Source organism: Phalacrocorax carbo, chromosome 2 (genome assembly GCF_963921805.1).
Source record: "Phalacrocorax carbo chromosome 2, bPhaCar2.1, whole genome shotgun sequence".
NCBI classification, from domain to species: Eukaryota; Metazoa; Chordata; class Aves; order Suliformes; family Phalacrocoracidae; genus Phalacrocorax; species Phalacrocorax carbo.
In genome coordinates this window covers 8,452,051-8,469,634 of record NC_087514.1, presented here as the reverse complement: position 1 = coordinate 8,469,634, position 17,584 = coordinate 8,452,051, and the positions used below count along the sequence as shown (strand labels likewise).

At 38.6% G+C, this 17,584-nt stretch overlaps 1 protein-coding gene across 5 annotated transcripts in view; it reads right to left on the bottom strand.

The window, feature by feature from the left end:
- ZFAT (zinc finger and AT-hook domain containing) overlaps positions 1–17,584 on the bottom strand; it is a 96,078-nt gene that overhangs the window by 53,615 nt on the left and 24,879 nt on the right. For all 5 annotated transcript variants that reach the window (XM_064442047.1, XM_064442046.1, XM_064442050.1 and 2 more), the window contains 2 exons: positions 10,296–10,469; positions 15–165 (listed from right to left, as the gene is read on the bottom strand). In XM_064442047.1, coding sequence (XP_064298117.1) covers positions 15–165; positions 10,296–10,469 — 325 coding nt within the window. The remainder of the gene's footprint in view (positions 1–14; positions 166–10,295; positions 10,470–17,584) is intronic.

Below are 17,584 nucleotides of genomic sequence, written 5' to 3'. Positions count from 1 at the left end.
TTCTTCAAAATCACCTGCTAGATTTCATTGCCTGTTCATATGGAGTTTGCTGAATGGCATATTCTTGATATCCTCTTCGCTGTGATGGGTCTTGAACTGCTGTCTCTGGAGTTGTGGGTTCACTTTCTTGTGGAGCAGCCTCAACAGGAACAATTTTTGTGGCTCCTAAAAGCACGAGAAAAAAAAAGCTCATTAAAAATGTCATACTAAAACGTGCATCATCTAAAATATATAAGTGCAAAAACCCCATTAAACTCTAATCATTAGCTCAACTATTTTAGTTTCTGTTAAATTCATGAGCATAAAATGGTGGCTACACTTCCAGAAGCCATTAGAACTTACACCGCAGATCTGCTTAAGTAACACGCCAGGACTGCTGGTTCTGAGGGTTATTCATGGTGCTTGATGTCTACTGCTACAAGACCCTATATCCAAACACTTCTACCTTTAAAAAGCTGTAACTTTTCAAAATGTAATTTAATTTTTTTTTGCTTCTGCCTCATACTACATCCTTTGAAAACTTCAGCCAGGCTTTTTAATCAGTTCCACAAATAAGGCTGGGGAAAACACGCTGTTTAGTCTATATTTAAAAGTCTGAACACCTTTTCCTTAAACAGATCTTTTATTACTTATATTTTGGGGCATGCTGCCATCCCCTCAGAATATAATAATATGCTCCATGTGCACTTCTCAATCTCTGTTAGAAGCCGAAGTAAAGGGGCTCTACTAAATGCAGTAAGATCAGATTCAATCCTTCAAAGCTTTACCGTTAATTGAGGCAAAAATATGCTTATTTTGAGATGTGGTTGAGCTGAGATTATTTAGCTGGGTGTTCCTCATTTTCTGAACAGTGACAGGAAAAACTTAATGCTGGGCATCCATAGTTGGCATTGAAGGTAATGAAAATCCATATAATATTAATTTACACTGAAAAAAAAACCACAAAGCCTCACGTATATGAAACCAAGCACCCATTAGTGATTGATCCCCTTCATTTTAACTTCTTTGTCTGTCTGTAACTCATCCACCCACATGTTCAATGGGAATGCTATTATCTTCCAAAGTTGAAATTATGATATCTATTTGTATATTTATGGATTTATTCACATATCTATTACAATTATATAAATATTTGTGAAAACTTCATATTCTAAAAAGTACCACAGAAAAATATTTGAAAAAAATAAATTTTGTTTTCTGGTCTGATACTGGAAAGTGAATAGTAAAGGAGGGACCATTTACTGAATAACAAAAAGAACACAAGACACAGAATATGCAGTAGTAGATGAACACCCATCCATCCTAGGAAAAAAGTATTACAGGACCTATAATTAAATACTGTTCTATCAAATACTGGGGACAAGGAAGCGAGGGAGGTTGCACATGAAAATATCTTTGAATTAGAGTTAATAACTTCCAGTAAAACTGAAATTTGGTAATTTTCCATTTATTTTCTTTTTTTGGATATTACATTAGTATCTGATCTCATTTCAATTCACCTGATTAGAAGCTATGGGGAAAAAAAAGAAGTACAATACACCTTTATGACAGAGGAAAGCATTTACAATACAATACAATACAAGAATCAAAAATATCTGGGACACCAAAGTCTGGAAAGAGCCTAGAAAGCAAAAGACAGAGTCAACATACTCAAGGTATTTTTAGCAGATTCTCACTGTTATTCATATATGAGTATATATAACATGAAACACCTGAATAGAAAGAAGAAAGTTCAAAGAATGATGCATGAGCTATTCCTTCAAGAAAAGGATAAAATTAATTCTTGTTCCACTCAAAAAGCATGTTCCGGAAGATATTATTTACAAAATATATGCAGGATTAACATAAAGTCTCTGAAACAACAAGAACAACAGAGCTAAATCACAGAGAGTACACCGTCCAAAGAAAATTAGCTGGTTAGCGAATTACTAAATCTTGTTTCCCAAACAAAAAAACTTTCAGCCTGCAGACTAGCAAAAGCATCAGGAAAAAGGCAGGTAGAGTATATGGGAAAAATCAGTAACAAGTAGGGGTTACCCAAAAATATGTGTGAAAGACTTAGGGACAGTAAGTTAAGGAAAGCAGTGCTGTACACAAGACTAGGGAGAAAGAGGGAGATCCTGTGGGACCTTCACAGTTACTGAAAGTGGGAAGTAAAGATATTTTAAGAAGAGGCCACTTGGAATTATGTAAGGCTATTGAAGCTTCTTGTATCAGATGGGACGTCAGCCAACTCTGTAAATGAACAGACTGTAATAGCTCTGTTGCTCACTGAACTGCCTGGATCTAAAAATGGCTTTTTTGACTACTGTTTTTTACCAATGCTTTCAGTTCCTTACTGAAGGTGCTGCCAGTTGATCAGAACTGATATACCAAGTTTTCAACCTAAATGTTACCAGAACATTATCGCTTCCATTCTTCCTGTCCCTCCCTCTCCCACAGATGCCAGGCTGCCCAACCGGACTGCATCTCCCAGATTGCACCGTTAGTAGACCAGTGAGAGGAGCTTGTAGTTACAGTCCAGGAGATGTGGTTCAGTTGATGGGTTCAGCATAAATAGACATTAGACGCCAGACCAGTGTTCCCATACTTTAATATTTTTAAAACAAAAGCAAATTCTTCTATATTTAGAACAACCCAGTTAAAAGAAAATAGATCTTCGACTGCCCTATATGCATGGCTACCTTTCTCAGGCCTCCCATTTCCTGAATGTCAGACAAAGATCCTCCTTAAATGCTCTGCACTAAAGCTCCTCTGTGCCCTTCTGCCTTTCAGAACATTTAAGCATTTCCTGAAAACACTGTTGAACTGTTTAATAGACTTTTGTGTTACCAGTATAAAATTTTAATCATCTAAATTAGGTGGAATAGATAAGTACTAACTCACCAGGATTTTGCAAACTCGGAGTGGACAGAACACTCCAGGTCATCCTAACACTACCAGCTACATTCCCCATGCAATTAATGAGAGCCAAATATTGTAAAAACCTAAAGAAGATCCAATTCTTCGAATGTACTGACGGAGTACTTGCTCACAGTGGGCCATCACAGCCCCTCATGTTAGGTAGTTACTTCCTACCCTTAGAAGATACGGAAGCATTAAGAAATATTAGATGCCTCCATCCGCTTGGGATGCTGCCTAAGTATGGGGTACTAATGGTCCAGTAGCCACAACAATCACAGCTATATCATAAACTAATTGCTAATGCATATGCCCAGAAAGTGAGAAACTTGCTTTCTAGGCTCTACCCAACCTAGCAGGTAATGAACCCATATGTCCACATCCCAAGAGAATGCCCTCAATATCCATGTCTCTAAATGCAGCCACAGGCTAGGGAAAAGTGTAAGAACAAGGCAAATGGACAAAAGATCTGCTTTTCTATTAAAAATATCATAAGCCAGTATGGAAGGTAAAAGTTTTCTAAACTGTTTCCCTGGACAACCACTTCAAGAAGTCAGAATACACAAATATCAGTGGGGAAAAAGAGGTCAACTGTACTGATCATTTAGTTCAAAAAAATCCTTCCTCCAGCACTATTATGTTTCTATTTTAAATGCAGAATGGACTTTAGTTTACTAGACTTTATTTATGCCTTTTGCTTTCCTCTTTTCAGTCAATATCATCTGTTCTAAGCAAATTTGCTTTAAGAGTAATAAGGTTTGCGTTCCTCATTATATTCTGAAGGCAACTTCTACTGATAAGCATTACCCAGCATGCCTTATCTCTGGCTCAAACTCAGTGATGGCCTCTTTATCTCTTACAGTCTGTCCATTAGAAAAGTATCTTGCCCTTCACTATAGAACTCTCCGATACTTATCAACAGCCTAAAAGGTAATCACAATGGAAGGAATTATCAGGAATGGATCAGAAATAAAACAGGAGACACAATCAACCAAATTCCTACTAAAATCTAACTAAATCCCGTGAACTTCAAGTATGGACAACAAGAAGGACATAGAAGAACTAGAAAACAATAACAAAGACAAAATCAGACTATTTTGTTTGGAAAAGGGACACATATCTCAGAGACCTTCAGCTTGGAAGCAAGATAAACGAAAGAGGAATATCAGAAAGATCTCTAAAATTAGCAACGCAGAAAGAAGTGTGAATAGTCATTCTGTATCTCATAAGCCATGAATAAAGAGCAGTTCGAAGAAATAAGCAGTCAGCACGCTTAAAACAAAACAAAAGAATGTGCACTTTCACCCTGTGTGTAACTAAATTATGGAACAATTACTGCACGATGCTACAGAGACTGAAAACAAATGTATTCAAGAAAGGATTTAGACAAATTAATAGATATGTATTAAATATGATGATCCAGATGCAACTACCAGCTCAATGGCTGTCAAAATCTGGGAGGCTTTACATAACAAGTTTCTTATTTACCTCTTATAGAGATGCTGCAAGCTGCCTTTAGAGATGACTGATCCAACTAGATCAATCTTTAAGCAATGGATTTTTTTTTCTTTTTAAGTTTAAAAAACCCCCATTATAATGTAGATACCTTGGTCTGTAAAGGTGAAATAATTTGTTAAGAGTATGAAGTGAATATTTGTTTCTTACAATCTCTTTTTGAGCAAACATATTTTTTCCATTTCCAGAATATCCTATCGAATGTGCTCCAAACGCATATGACCCCTGCTAAGACAGTTCTGAAAGTGAAACCAACAGAAACTAACCCTACCCCGAACCCTCAATTTTCCCCATGCAAACCCACCCCTCACCCCCAAAATAAAGCTTAAAAAAAAGCAGAACCTTTTAATATTTTTATAGGTTAGCTCACAAAGAGGTTAAACACATTTTAACTCAGACAAAAAAACCGAATCACAGACCTCTGTTTGGTGGGATGAAGATTACTACCCCTTTCAACAGAGCTGGACGTTAGACTGGCTGAGGTAAATCAATCTGTAACCCCATGGTAATATAGACACCTGCTCACATTCAGAGGGGAAAGCTTTAATTTTCCTATCCTTGCTTATTTCCACATTTGCTTTAAATTAACATAAGGTTAGCTTCTCTTCTCTAGCCCTCTACTCTACATGTTCTGTTGCCTCAGAAGTGCCAGCACAGGAGTTTATGAGGATGAAGACGATCAGCGAATGGATCTGGCTAAAATTTACACCATATATACATACATCCTTCCTTTTTCTACATTTATATATATATAAATACATCCTACATATATATACATACATCCTACATTTACACCATACACACATACATCCTTCTGCAAACCCATAATTAGTTTTCTATTGTGTTTTACCACAATAGTAAACATGTACAATGCTCCAAAGGACAGGAACTTGTGGCCAGGGGGTGGGATGGGAGGACAGCATTGCCCCTGGGACAGCAGTCTGTATGTACCAGGCTTAACCGCTTAAGCCACTCAGCTCCTTTGAAAAGGGGCAGCCTCAGTCCTCCTCCTTTCCCCTGAAGAGAATGAATGAGACTCATTTTGTCACCACTTTCCCACTTTCCAAAACTGTGCAGCCTCAATGTCAGACAGTTCAGCAAGCACAACTGGTAGAAAAAGAACGTCTCTGACAGAGGAAATGAGTATGTGTATGTGCATGTGCACACGTACATGTATTTATTTTGCCAGTTTTTTGAATCAGTTTACCACAGGCTGACACAAGCACTACTGCTGGTGCAGGAAATGGGAAGTGAACTGGGAAATAAGAGACCAGCAGGAAAGCTCCCTTGGCAATAGTCTGATATTGAACCTATTCAGGTGTGTCATAAATGCACAACCATCATTCCGTGAGCTACAAAAAATGTCATCTTCAACAGAAAAGTCTGTTACCGGTTTAACAGAAAAGACTGTCATCAGTTACATTAAGTCAGTCCCAAAAGAGTAAACAAAACATTCTTCCACTTCTTCCCCACTTCCCAAAATTTCGATGGGAGAAGGAACCAAGTGTTCATAAATTACAGCACAGGGTACAGCAGCAGCAGAACACAGCTGGCCTTTTACAGAAAGTGGTTCCTCAGTGGAAACTGGGAAAAGAAAAACCTGCACAGCGTTGTATTAAGAATTTGTGGGAAAAAAAATCCAACTCCTTTAGAAATCAGAAAATAATTAGCATCAGGAATTCAAATACTTTGTTATTTTTGTATTATCTTGAGCTCTACCAAAAACCCGAAGAATTCTACCACTGATCATTTTTACAAGAACTTAAACCAACTCCCCCAGTAAAAAGCTGAGTCTTTAAAATATTGCAGGATTCAAACAAAACAACAATTAAATGTTCAAAGTAGAACCTCTCCTTAATCAAACTAATTGAGCATGAATAATACATTGGTTTTAGAAGCCTTGATAATATACCAGAATTTAAACATGAGAAATAAAATACATAAAAAACCCAGAAGACTGAATATTTGGCAGAGTTTACTCACTCGTTCTTAAAAATAGATGATGAACAAAAGTATCTGCCATTCACAATAAAGTATTTTTAGATGTGCATATAATTGTAGTTGTTCATTCTCATTCTTAATTGCAATGCTTACAAAAAACTGCACTGTTTAATCTGATACGAGGCGTGTGTGTTCAGGAACACAGCACTCCCCCTCTTCAAGGTCTTTGGGTCCCTCCAGTTGTAGAACCACAGAATGGTTTGAGACACCTTCCACTGGACCAGGTTGCTCAAAGCCCCATCCAAACTGGCCTTGAACGTTTCCAGGGAGGGGACATCCACAGCTTCTCTGGGCAACCTGTGCCAGTGCCTCACCACCCTCAGAGTGAAGAATTTCTTCCTTACATCTGGTCTGAACCTACCCTCTTTCAGTTTAAAACTGTTACCCCTTGTCCTATTACTGCAATCCCTGATAAAGAGTCCCTCCCCATCTTTCCTGTAAGGCCTCCTTAAGTACAGAAAGGCCACAATAAGGTCTCCCCGCAGACTTCTCTTCTCCAGGTTGAACAACCCCAACTCTCTCAGCCTGTCCTCACAGGAGAGGTGCTCCAGCCCTCGGATCATTTTTGTGCCCTCCTCTGGACCCGCTCCAACAGGTCCATGTCCCTCCTGTGCTGAGGGCTCCAGAGCTGGACGCAGCCCTGCAGGTGGGGTCTCACCAGAGCGGAGCAGAGGGGCAGAATCCCCTCCCTCGCCCTGCTGGCCGCGCTGCTTTTTGTGCAGCCCAGGATACAGTTGGCCTTCTGGGCTGCGAGTGCACATTGCCATGTCCAGCTTTTCATCCACCAGTACCCCCAAGGCCTTCTCCACAGGGCTGCTCTCAACCCACTCCATGTTTGCAACCCAGGTGCAGGACCTTGCACTTGCCCTTGTTGAACTTCACGAGGGTCACATAGACTCACCTCTCTAGCCTGTCAAAGTACTTCAACACCTGCACAGAAAAATAATCTCCCACTTTTAATTCAAACTGTATTTACTCTGTAGCTTAATGCAAGCTTTCACATTTCTAAAGCTGTAAACCTACTACCTTTCATATGTCTCCCAAGTAAACATTACAGAAAAAGAACATGGGGAAAAATCAATGTTGTCTGACTGTTCTTTCTGGGAAGTTAAAAACTAACTGATCTGTTTGTTCAAACAGATTTTGAAGAGATCAATTTAGCAATAATGTACTGAACACGTGATATAAAGCAGCGTCCCAAACCTAAACAGTGCATAGCAAAACCAGAGCAAACTGTTAATGTAATACTCCTAAAAGCATCTTTGATTTAAGAAAGGAGACAGAGTCTGAATATTTCCTCTACACTGTGGATAAAATAGAACTAATTCTTAAAGCCTTCTCTATTTTCCCAATTGACAGAATGCTTATCTGACATCTTCAACAGGATTTTACTGCACTGGACATGAAAAGGGCTATTTCCATGCATCTTCAAAGCAAGAAAACAGGTGGCTACAGAATGCTAATGCTTGCAGAAAGATGACTAAGTTTTGATAGTGCTCAAGCGCTTTTAAACTTTATTTTCAACTTAACTTTAGAGATGTTCCAGCACAGAGAAAGCAGGGAAGAAGGGAGAAATGTTTTATCTATTTATACTCTTCAACAGCAGTCTATAGCAATAACTCTCCTCTTCAGCACATGATAGGTCTCAAGAGAAATGGAATAAAAGACTATGAAAGATCTTTATAAAAACTCCAGACGTTGAAGTACTACTGAGGAAGGGGAACAGCCTAAGAATTGCTAATGACATTAAAATATATTTAGATCATGGAAATTAATGAAAAAATAGAAGGAAAAGCAATGAAAAATAAAACATGACTGTATTAAATTGAATCTTTTTCTTTTGAATCTTCAAAGAGCTAACCACCCTTATAATCTCTTCCAGAATTTCCAAAAACCTGGAAAGTAGGATAATAATTCTTAACTATCTTAATAAAAATTACTTTTTTGTTACACATATTCTAGCTGGGAACTTGAACGTAATAAGATTACTAATTGCCAACCAAATAAATGAGAGGACCTTCAAAACCAGCTGTGTATTGACCATAAATGCCTTTGGTTCATTAAAGCCTTTTGAATATAACATGCACTGTGCACAAATAGCTCCAAAGTTGAAGTTGTTTTAATATTATGAGTCACTCAAAAAGCATATGTGTGAAGAAAACCCAAAGTTTTTGTTGTCCGAGGAAAAATTTTACTAGGTAGTAATTAAGGCACCACTCTCCTCTAGATTTTAATTTCCTTTCATGCATCACGTTTACTACATTTTCTCCACTACCTGTATTTACTATTATTTCATTTGCCTCTTTAGACTAGTTTCCTAAGAAAGTGGGTCTTTGATTGCACTGCCTACCATGTCTTTCCTCCCCTTCTTGAAAATTCTTCTAGTCCTTGCCAGAAATGTAAAGAACTCAAAGACAAAAATTCTTACAAGGTTCATAAAATTTAGCACCTGGAGAGAGGAGACCCCAATTACAGCTCTTCCCAAAAGCCCCATGGAAGGGAGGGTGCATGTATAAATCTATAAACTAACACCTATATGAACTCATTTACTAACACCTACGTGAGCCCCTTAACCAAGCCGTGGCGTGTTCCCCTTTGCCCAGACAAAGGCGTGGAGGACATGAGGGGAGCCTCACGTACGGCCGTGAGGGGAATGGGCAACCAGGGTCGGGGAGAAGTGACGTGTGGTGGGAAAGAGGCAGAGAGGTGGGAGAGACAGTGGGAAAATGTCTCTCTCACACGAGAGAATGGCACCTGTGGTTAGTGAAATGAAGAGGCACAGACCTCAAAACCTCCCTGAAGCCAGGCTTCCACACTTCCAGTGCTCACCAGTCCTCTTGCACCTTCCCCCGTATTTACAATATTGCAAGAGCAAATTTTTAACAGAGCAGTGTGAGTCCAAAACCCCGTGTGATATCTCTCAAACAATGAATTTGAAGATGTTTTTCATTTCCCTTCTAAGCACACAGGATATTTGTAGGTGAGCTCGCCCAGCTTCCTCTACCATCACCACTAGAAATGCATTTTAGCGAAGTCCAAGCATACCACAGATCTCAATATCAAATGATATTAAAGAACAACACAGAAAATCCAGCTAGCTTCCAACCCACAACAATAAAATCAATAAATACATGCTAGCTGTTCTTAGCAAAACAAATATTCAGAAATGTTACCAATAACAAAGAGGAGAACAATAAAGCTACAAAGCTGAAAATAATGCACAAAACTATGAAAAAGGATTCTGTCAGTCAGGTGAGTGACTGGTTCACACAAACAGGCAAATGCAAGTCCAACTCTAAAACAAATACTTTGAAATTATTCCAAAATCCTTTGATGAAAAGGCACTATAAAAATTTATGGATGAAGAATCCTTTAATCTTCATATAGGAACCTTACCTAATTTTCAAATATATATATACATATTTTCTGTCAAACTATTTGTATGAATAAATGTTAAGTTATATATACACTATGTTGTTTTGTGTTTTCATAATTATATTTACATTTATCATAAATATACACACAAATCAAGAGCTGAAATAAGTATATTCCAGAGGAAAAATACTTTCCTTTTCTTTGGTCACTGATTTTTTCAGTTTCTTCTTTATAACTATGCACAGACTAAACATAACTGATGTTAATGCACATAACTACACCCAGGGCCAGCATTTGTCACACCTCTGAAAAAATGTGATGGTAGTTCTAAAATTACGTAGCTGCCAGATGCAGAGATTCTGTATCAAGGTAACCAAATGATTCTAAATATTTTTTTAGATAATAAATATCCTAAGCCTTTCACTCTTAGACCAATGACTATTTTATACAGCGTCAGCATGGACAAAACCAAGCTTGGTTATATAATCGGTGATTCTGATTACCTGGAATGGCTTCATGGGCTGTCAAAACCACACTTATAATAGGATTTTTAGCTCCTGAAACCTGTTCAGTCTCCTTAGTTGAGGGAGTTTTCTCTGTTTTCTGAACTCTGGGCCTCTTTGGAGTTTTTTCTCGCTCATCTTCCTTCCTGTCAAGGTCAACGTCAGAATCATTACCTAAAGAGCAAACATCAAAAAGAATGTAACCATGTACAAAAAGTAACACAGATACTAACACTACAAGAAAGAATCAGGAGAAAATTGTTGCTGCTGTAGAAAGAAATACGTGTTATCAAAACAAGACGTGCTGCACGAGTCCCTAAAGTGGAACTTTTTTCCCCTCTAATAAAACTAGTGTGATACTTATACAAATAGAGAAAACAGACAAAATAAAGAAGAAATCAAAATTTTAAAAATGGACTCTCGGCAACATTTGTGTTTCTAAATTGTCTTGACATTATTGTGGATTTTTGTGAAAATTCCACATACTTTGTAGAATTCCTTATGATTTCACCATTAATGAACAAACTACTTCTCTCCCTTCCCTGTGTAATTGTTCTGATGACTTTAGGATTATTTCTCTTAGTAAAAGATTTGTTATCCATCTTATTTAATGGAAAGTCTTCCAAGAAGCTCTCTGGATTAGGCTCTTGTCACCCCATGTTACTCTGAATCAACAGCCAGAAACATACTTTTCTTTTTCAGTGTCGATTCAAAAAGAATTAAGGTTCAGAACAGTTCTTTGGTTCAACCCAATTCCTGACATGTAACTCTTCATTTTGAAGGCCTGCGCTTCTAAATCATCCCCTAACTGTTGCTGTTCAGAATATCTTCAGCCTCTTAAACTGGACCTGTTAACTAGAAAGCAACGCAATAGCTGTACTGAAAACACTCATCTGAAACAAGGATGAATGATCAGTAATCAGGCAAGGTATTCCTTGAAGCTATTTCTTCTTTAAAGCAAATGAGGAACTTCTTACTGAAATTAAAAAAAGAATAAAAACTGAGGGTTGCAAGTTTATACCAACAAAATTTCTTTATATTAGATGAAGTGGTAGAAAATGCAGGCTAGAGAAAACAATCTTAGCAAATTAAGGCATTATGCACACGTTCCAAAGGTAATAAGTAAGGAAAGCAAAAACTGATGGAAGAAAGAAAATTATAAATAAACCCAGTGAATTTCAGATTTTTTGCTTCCTGAATATCAAGCAGCTGACACGGTCTCCAGAATAAGTCACTCAATGTATATTCATAACATGCTGTAGCTGTTCTACTGAGATAGTGAAATAATATATAAATAAAACCTAGTAACAGCAAAGCTGTGGTGTGTCTAGAGCGTTTATGGCATGCAAATAGCAAAAGCAGTGGAAAGATATGCCACATGAAAATGGCCGTGTTTTAATTCCAGTAATATTTTGTAAATATTCAAACAAGTCTGGCTCCTATGGCCTTACCTTATTGGAAGAAGGGGTTAAAGAGCGCTGGCTGTTCCTTAAATAAAATGAAGGGCACCAGCACAAACCGAAGTATCATAGTTAGGACTGATCAAGTAACTAGCACCTGGATAAACTGCAAGCCCTTTACTAGATACCAAACCAGAAGGAAACAAGATATGTAGCAATTTTAGATTTCTCAGGCATACTGAGGCAGACGTGTATAGTGACGGCTGTTAATGACTTGAAGCTAATTTGTAAATCTGAAATTCATATTTACAATACCTAGAACGAGCAACAACCACATGGTAAACCAAATTCAAACATGGGCAGCAAGCCATCTTTCTATGGAGTCATGTTAGCAATGGCTTTTGCCCCAGCTTCTAGAGTACAGAAAATTATGCTCTGTCTTGAGAACCCCCTGCTTTTTAGTGCCTGCTAATGATTTCTTCACTTTTATTACATAAATTCCCTGATATATGCCTTTTCTCAACTACCTTTTTCTCTGTAGATTTCTGTGATTTTGGAAAATCTTGCTGCTTTATATAGGTATAAAGGGTCTCATCATGCCCCCATTAAACTCCTTAATATAGTTGTAAATTATTGACTGATATTGAAACCATGTAATTCTAACACAAACATTTCTCTGCAACACTTAAGAGGGATATTTCAGTATAAAGAAATATCCCCTTTGATCAGAATCTGCTTGTGCAATGTTTTCTTTTGGTGGGATGAAGAACGGTAGAAGGAAACAAATTCATTTTTCCACATTTCTTTCATGAAACAGCCTCTATTAGTTTATTATGAACAATAAAACAAATCATCACAAATTTCAAAACAGGACCAGGCCACCAACAGAAGAAAGCCTGGTCATAAAGAACCAAAATAGACAAAGAATGTAAGCAGTTTATTAGATCGTTTCCCTGAGGCTACTTCACATACTGTTAAACAACAAAATACAAAATTTAATTTGGTTAATTTCTCTGCTTTTGTTCAGTGGACAGTAAGACTTAGTGATAGTTTTAGGGGGAAAAAAAAAGAGACTTGATATACCCATGGACAAAACTCTAAGTAATTTTTTGCATGTTTTTGCTAACAGAAATGCAGAACTATAGATTCACAGAATCACAGAATGGCAGGGGTTGGAAGGGACCTCTGGAGATCACCTTGTCCAACCCCCTGCTTGAGCAGGGACACCCAGAGCAGGGGGCACAGGAACGCGTCCAGGCGGGGTTTGAATGTCTCCAGGGAAGGGACTCCACAGCCTCCCTGGGCAGCCTGTGCCCCTGCTCTGGCACCCGCACAGGGAAGGAGTTTTTTCTCATACTCAGGTGGAACTTGCTGTGTTCCAACATGTGCCCATTGCCCCTTGGCCTGTCATTGGGCACCACTGAAAAAGAGTCTAGTCCCATCTTCTTGACACCCACCCTTCAGATGTTCGTAAGCATTGACAAGATCCCCCCTCAGTCTTCTCTTCTCCAGTCTAAACAAACCCAGGTCTCTCAGCCTTTCCTCACAAGGGAGATGCTCCAGTCCCCTGACCATCTTCGTAGCTCTCCGCTTGATTTGCTCAAGCAGTTCCACATCCTTCTTAAAGTGTGAGGCCCAAAACTGCACACAGCACTCCAAATGTGGTCTCACTAGGGCAGAGTAGAGGGGGAGGATAACATCCCTCAATCTGCTGGCCACACTCCTTTTAATGCATCCCAGGATACTGTTGGCCTTCTTGCCCACAAGGGCACAGTGCTGGGTCAGGATCACCTCGCTGCCCACCAGCACTCCCAGGTCCTTCTCAACAGAGCCGCTCTGCAGCAGGTCAGCCCCATCCTGTACTGGTGCCTGGGGTTGTTCCTCCCCAGGGGCAGGACCTTGCACTTGCTCTTGTTGAATTTCATGAGGTTCCCCTCGGCCCAGCTCTCCAGCCTATCCAGGTCTCATCGAAAGGAAAGCTGTGATTAGGACAACAGACTTTTTTCCATTTTGCTTGGGATCACATAATGAATTCCTAGTAGGCATATGAATAGAATCCAAACACCCTACACCTAAATCCTCCTTTCTAGCCGTTACAAAGTAAGAGTTAGTCAGTTTGATGAGGAAATAAAGTGGTTAAAACCAAAAGGAAAAAAAAATATTGTCTTTTCATGTTACTCTGTAATTGAATTAACTTCTGTGTACTGGAATTCGACTAAAAACCAGAAAAAGGACAAAAATTGTGAACCACAGAGTTCAGTTTGTTAGTGATCCACACTAATGAATAACTATTTTCTTTCCCAATGTGTCTCTAATCAGGCAGACCAGTTTGCTAGCTCCTTCAGTTCAACCAAGGGTAAAAGCTGTGGAAAACAACAGACCTGTTACAATAAATATAGCTGACTATGACTCTCTGCTTTCAAAACAGAACCCCAAAAAATCTATTTAAAAAGAGATTTTAAGGTAATATACCGAATTGTAAAATAAAAAGGTTTCTTTATTAAAATGTTGCCATTTCATACGTACAGAAACCTTGTACACAAGTGCTTAGCACTAATTATGACGAATATGGCCATGAAAAATAATTTCTTAATATACACAAAGCTTGTAAGTACTTCAAACGAAGGACTGAATCTCCCACCTTCTCAATACAAGCTGAGAACATCCAGCAACTAACAGCACTATGTTCAAGATCTGCAAAGATGCAAGGAAGGTAGTGAGTGCTATGCAAATTTTGTTAACACAAAAAAAGCCCATGCACATATTAGCCAAAAGAGAGAAAATTCAACTGATTTACTGATCACAGCTTCAACTACCACTAAATATTTGTATGAACACACTCAACACTCACACAACACATTAAAAAAAAAAGTCTCTCTTCTCTACAGAGTGGTGAAGTCAGGTTCTAATACTTAAACGTTACAATTTTTTCACTAATCTGATGCATGTTGATGGCAATAGCCCCATTCTTCCCCTTTCTGAGAGGAACAAGCACCTTCCAGAAGCCTTTTGTTGATGAGGAGCACCCGGAGCTGCACACGTTGCCAATACCTTTTACTACAAACATAACTATTTCACAGTTTGTATGTAACCTGAGACTTCTAAAAAAAAGAGAAACAAACAAAAAAAACCACAAAAAAACCCACCAAAACTAACACTCTCCCTCAAATCATCAAACAAACAAACAAAAATCTTAACTCAGTGAGAGCTGCTTTCTTCCTGAACTCTCTACACCAAAAAACCCTGAACTAGAAGGTGTGCTTTAGGAAAGAACAGAGAGGGAGACAAAAGTATGTTTTAATGAAAAACAAGAGCTTCAGCTTTGACCACAGGGCTCAAACTGCCTTTCCATAATATAGGACCACGTCGTCAGTAATTTAGTTGTCTTCTTGGAAAAAATCTACTTAACCGTCACTACTGAGGATTAGAGAGTCAAAAGAAGTGCTTTGCCTCTCACAGCTAGGACAGTTCATCTGTACAATACAATTCTTGTTGTATTATAAGGGAACATCCATAACTGTTTTTAAGATGATTTAGAAGAAAATGGAGTATATGCAACTTAGAAGAGCTAAGCAAAGTTTCTCCAAGCTGCAAGGGTCTTTGCTTGCTCCTAAACAGATTTATTTAGACAAACTGCCTCACTTTGCATCTCCCTTGCTAAGCAGTCAGCTTAGCACTTTGTCAGCTGGCACTTCGATTCAACAGACGAATAAACTAACCTCCTCTATCTAGCGACATGCATTTTAAATGCCTGCTTCTGTTTGTTCAAGAAATACAACGCTGTGCCTGTGCCTTCTAACACGTTTAAGGAATGGTCCTGTCTGTGTTGACGAGTAAAGCTACTGTCAACTCTGAATGAATCACTGCTTTCAGAGTCCCATCGAACTAGATTGTTCACCTGTCCCATGATTCTATCTGAGTCGTTAATTGAAGGTACTGCTCTCTGCATTCGTAATTGGATGTACAACATTTTGCAGGCACAGCTACATATCCCTAACTGGCATGTTTTTAAACTGCTCTTCGTTCAGATTATTATTTTTTTATCCCCTAAACAATGCTGGTATTTCATAGTAGCAAGTGAGTAGCTTGGGGGAAAAAAGTAAACTGGCCATTCAGAATGAACACATGCAACTGCTTCTTCCTGCAGACTGACGTACTACTCACAGAAATAATTCATTTAAATTAGAATCCACTTGATGGCAAAAACATTTTAAACTAAGGCCAGAAGTGCCTTCCTTAACAATTATGCAGGCTCCCAATTCACTAGGAATGAATGGTTCACTCCAGAGAAGAGAATCTGGGCTGTCCACAGCTCTAGTCCATCTTCCACCCAAATCCCATTCCCCAGCTATCAAATGTCCTCTCATACCTGCCAGCGATTCAGGTATGCTGCAGTGTGGGACATGGATGGTGGTCAAAATAATTACCTGTTGCGTATCTCCCAAAACAAGCAAGTTTGGAGGCAGCTGCAGGGGAACAGCCAAAATCCCCAAACCCATTCCATCCCAGTGGTGGGGACTGACCAGCTCCATTTTCTGCCTGGGAGCAGACACAGTGAAGACACGTGGCTGTTCAGGAAGAATCTCAACTCGTCTAGTTTTGTCTTAGGACAAAAAGACCAGATGGCAGTACCTCCAGCCAGCCAGACCCAAATCATTGGCCAAAACTGCCAATTTGGTTTAACCAAATAAAATGAGAAATAGGCGTACACACAGCTGTGCTTAAACCACAGCAACTTTCTTAGGCAAAGAAGGCCTCTATTAAAAAAATATATTTCCTAAGCATGTACATGGGGGACTGTAAGCACAACGGACATTTTTTAGTGCTGTGCAAGAAACTAACACACTTTTTTCTTGCTGTTTTCGTGAATGGACCCACAAGGTGAAGGCAATCATTGTGCATCAAAGGATTAAATCAGATACACCAAGGATGTCAGGAACCAGTAAGGCTTGGTGACTCCTGAAAGAGTGAGAGAACTATCAATGAGTCACTGATCTCTGAGAGGTCAATGTGGATCACTAATCACAGAAGCAAAGAACAGCAGAGGCCCATTACATCCACCAATTATTTCTCTGACCAATACATATTGCAGTTTCAATACAGTTTTATAGTGATTTATTCATTGTAATTTTTAAACGTCCAATATGATAAGGATTTCAACACTTCACTTGTCGATCTATAAAAGAGAGCAAAACATTTTATTACTTGGAAACCTTTCCTAATATTTCAACTTCAGCTCAATACTTATACAATGTTTCTCTCAGTAAAGAATACCACACAGAATAACAATATATACCTTTTCAATATTTATACGTTTAGCATATTTTAGCAACAGCTGAAACACTGGTGTGTTATCAGCATTATTTTGGTCACAAATCTAAAACACCACATCATGAGCTGCTACTAAGAAAATTAACTCAGTCCCAGCCAGACCCAGGGCTAAGTGAACAAATACTTTATTGTTAATCACATGTCCACACAGTGCTAAATTTTGCAAGAAATTAAAAACATAACAAAGTAGTAAAAAAAAAAAGTACAGAAAAATCACAAAAGCATTAGAAAAACAGATAAAAGTGATTTCAAGTTGGAAAGACATGGATAAAAGGGTGGGGAAAAACACCCAGTATGTATTAGGTAAGAGGTCAGATACTAAGGGAGAAAAACTTGCAGTCAAAGCTCCTTATGATCTTTAGCCATTTACTCACAACTACTGTGTCTGAAATGAGAAAGAAGATATTGCAACTGTGGAAGGTTCAAAGACCCTCAATAAAATTCTCCATCTGGGTCTTAGAATTTCAGCAAAGGAGAAATCTCATTAAATTAGAAGTTTCAGTACTCCTTTTCTCATACACACTGAAATAAGTGTCATTTCAAGACATTTTTGTCTCA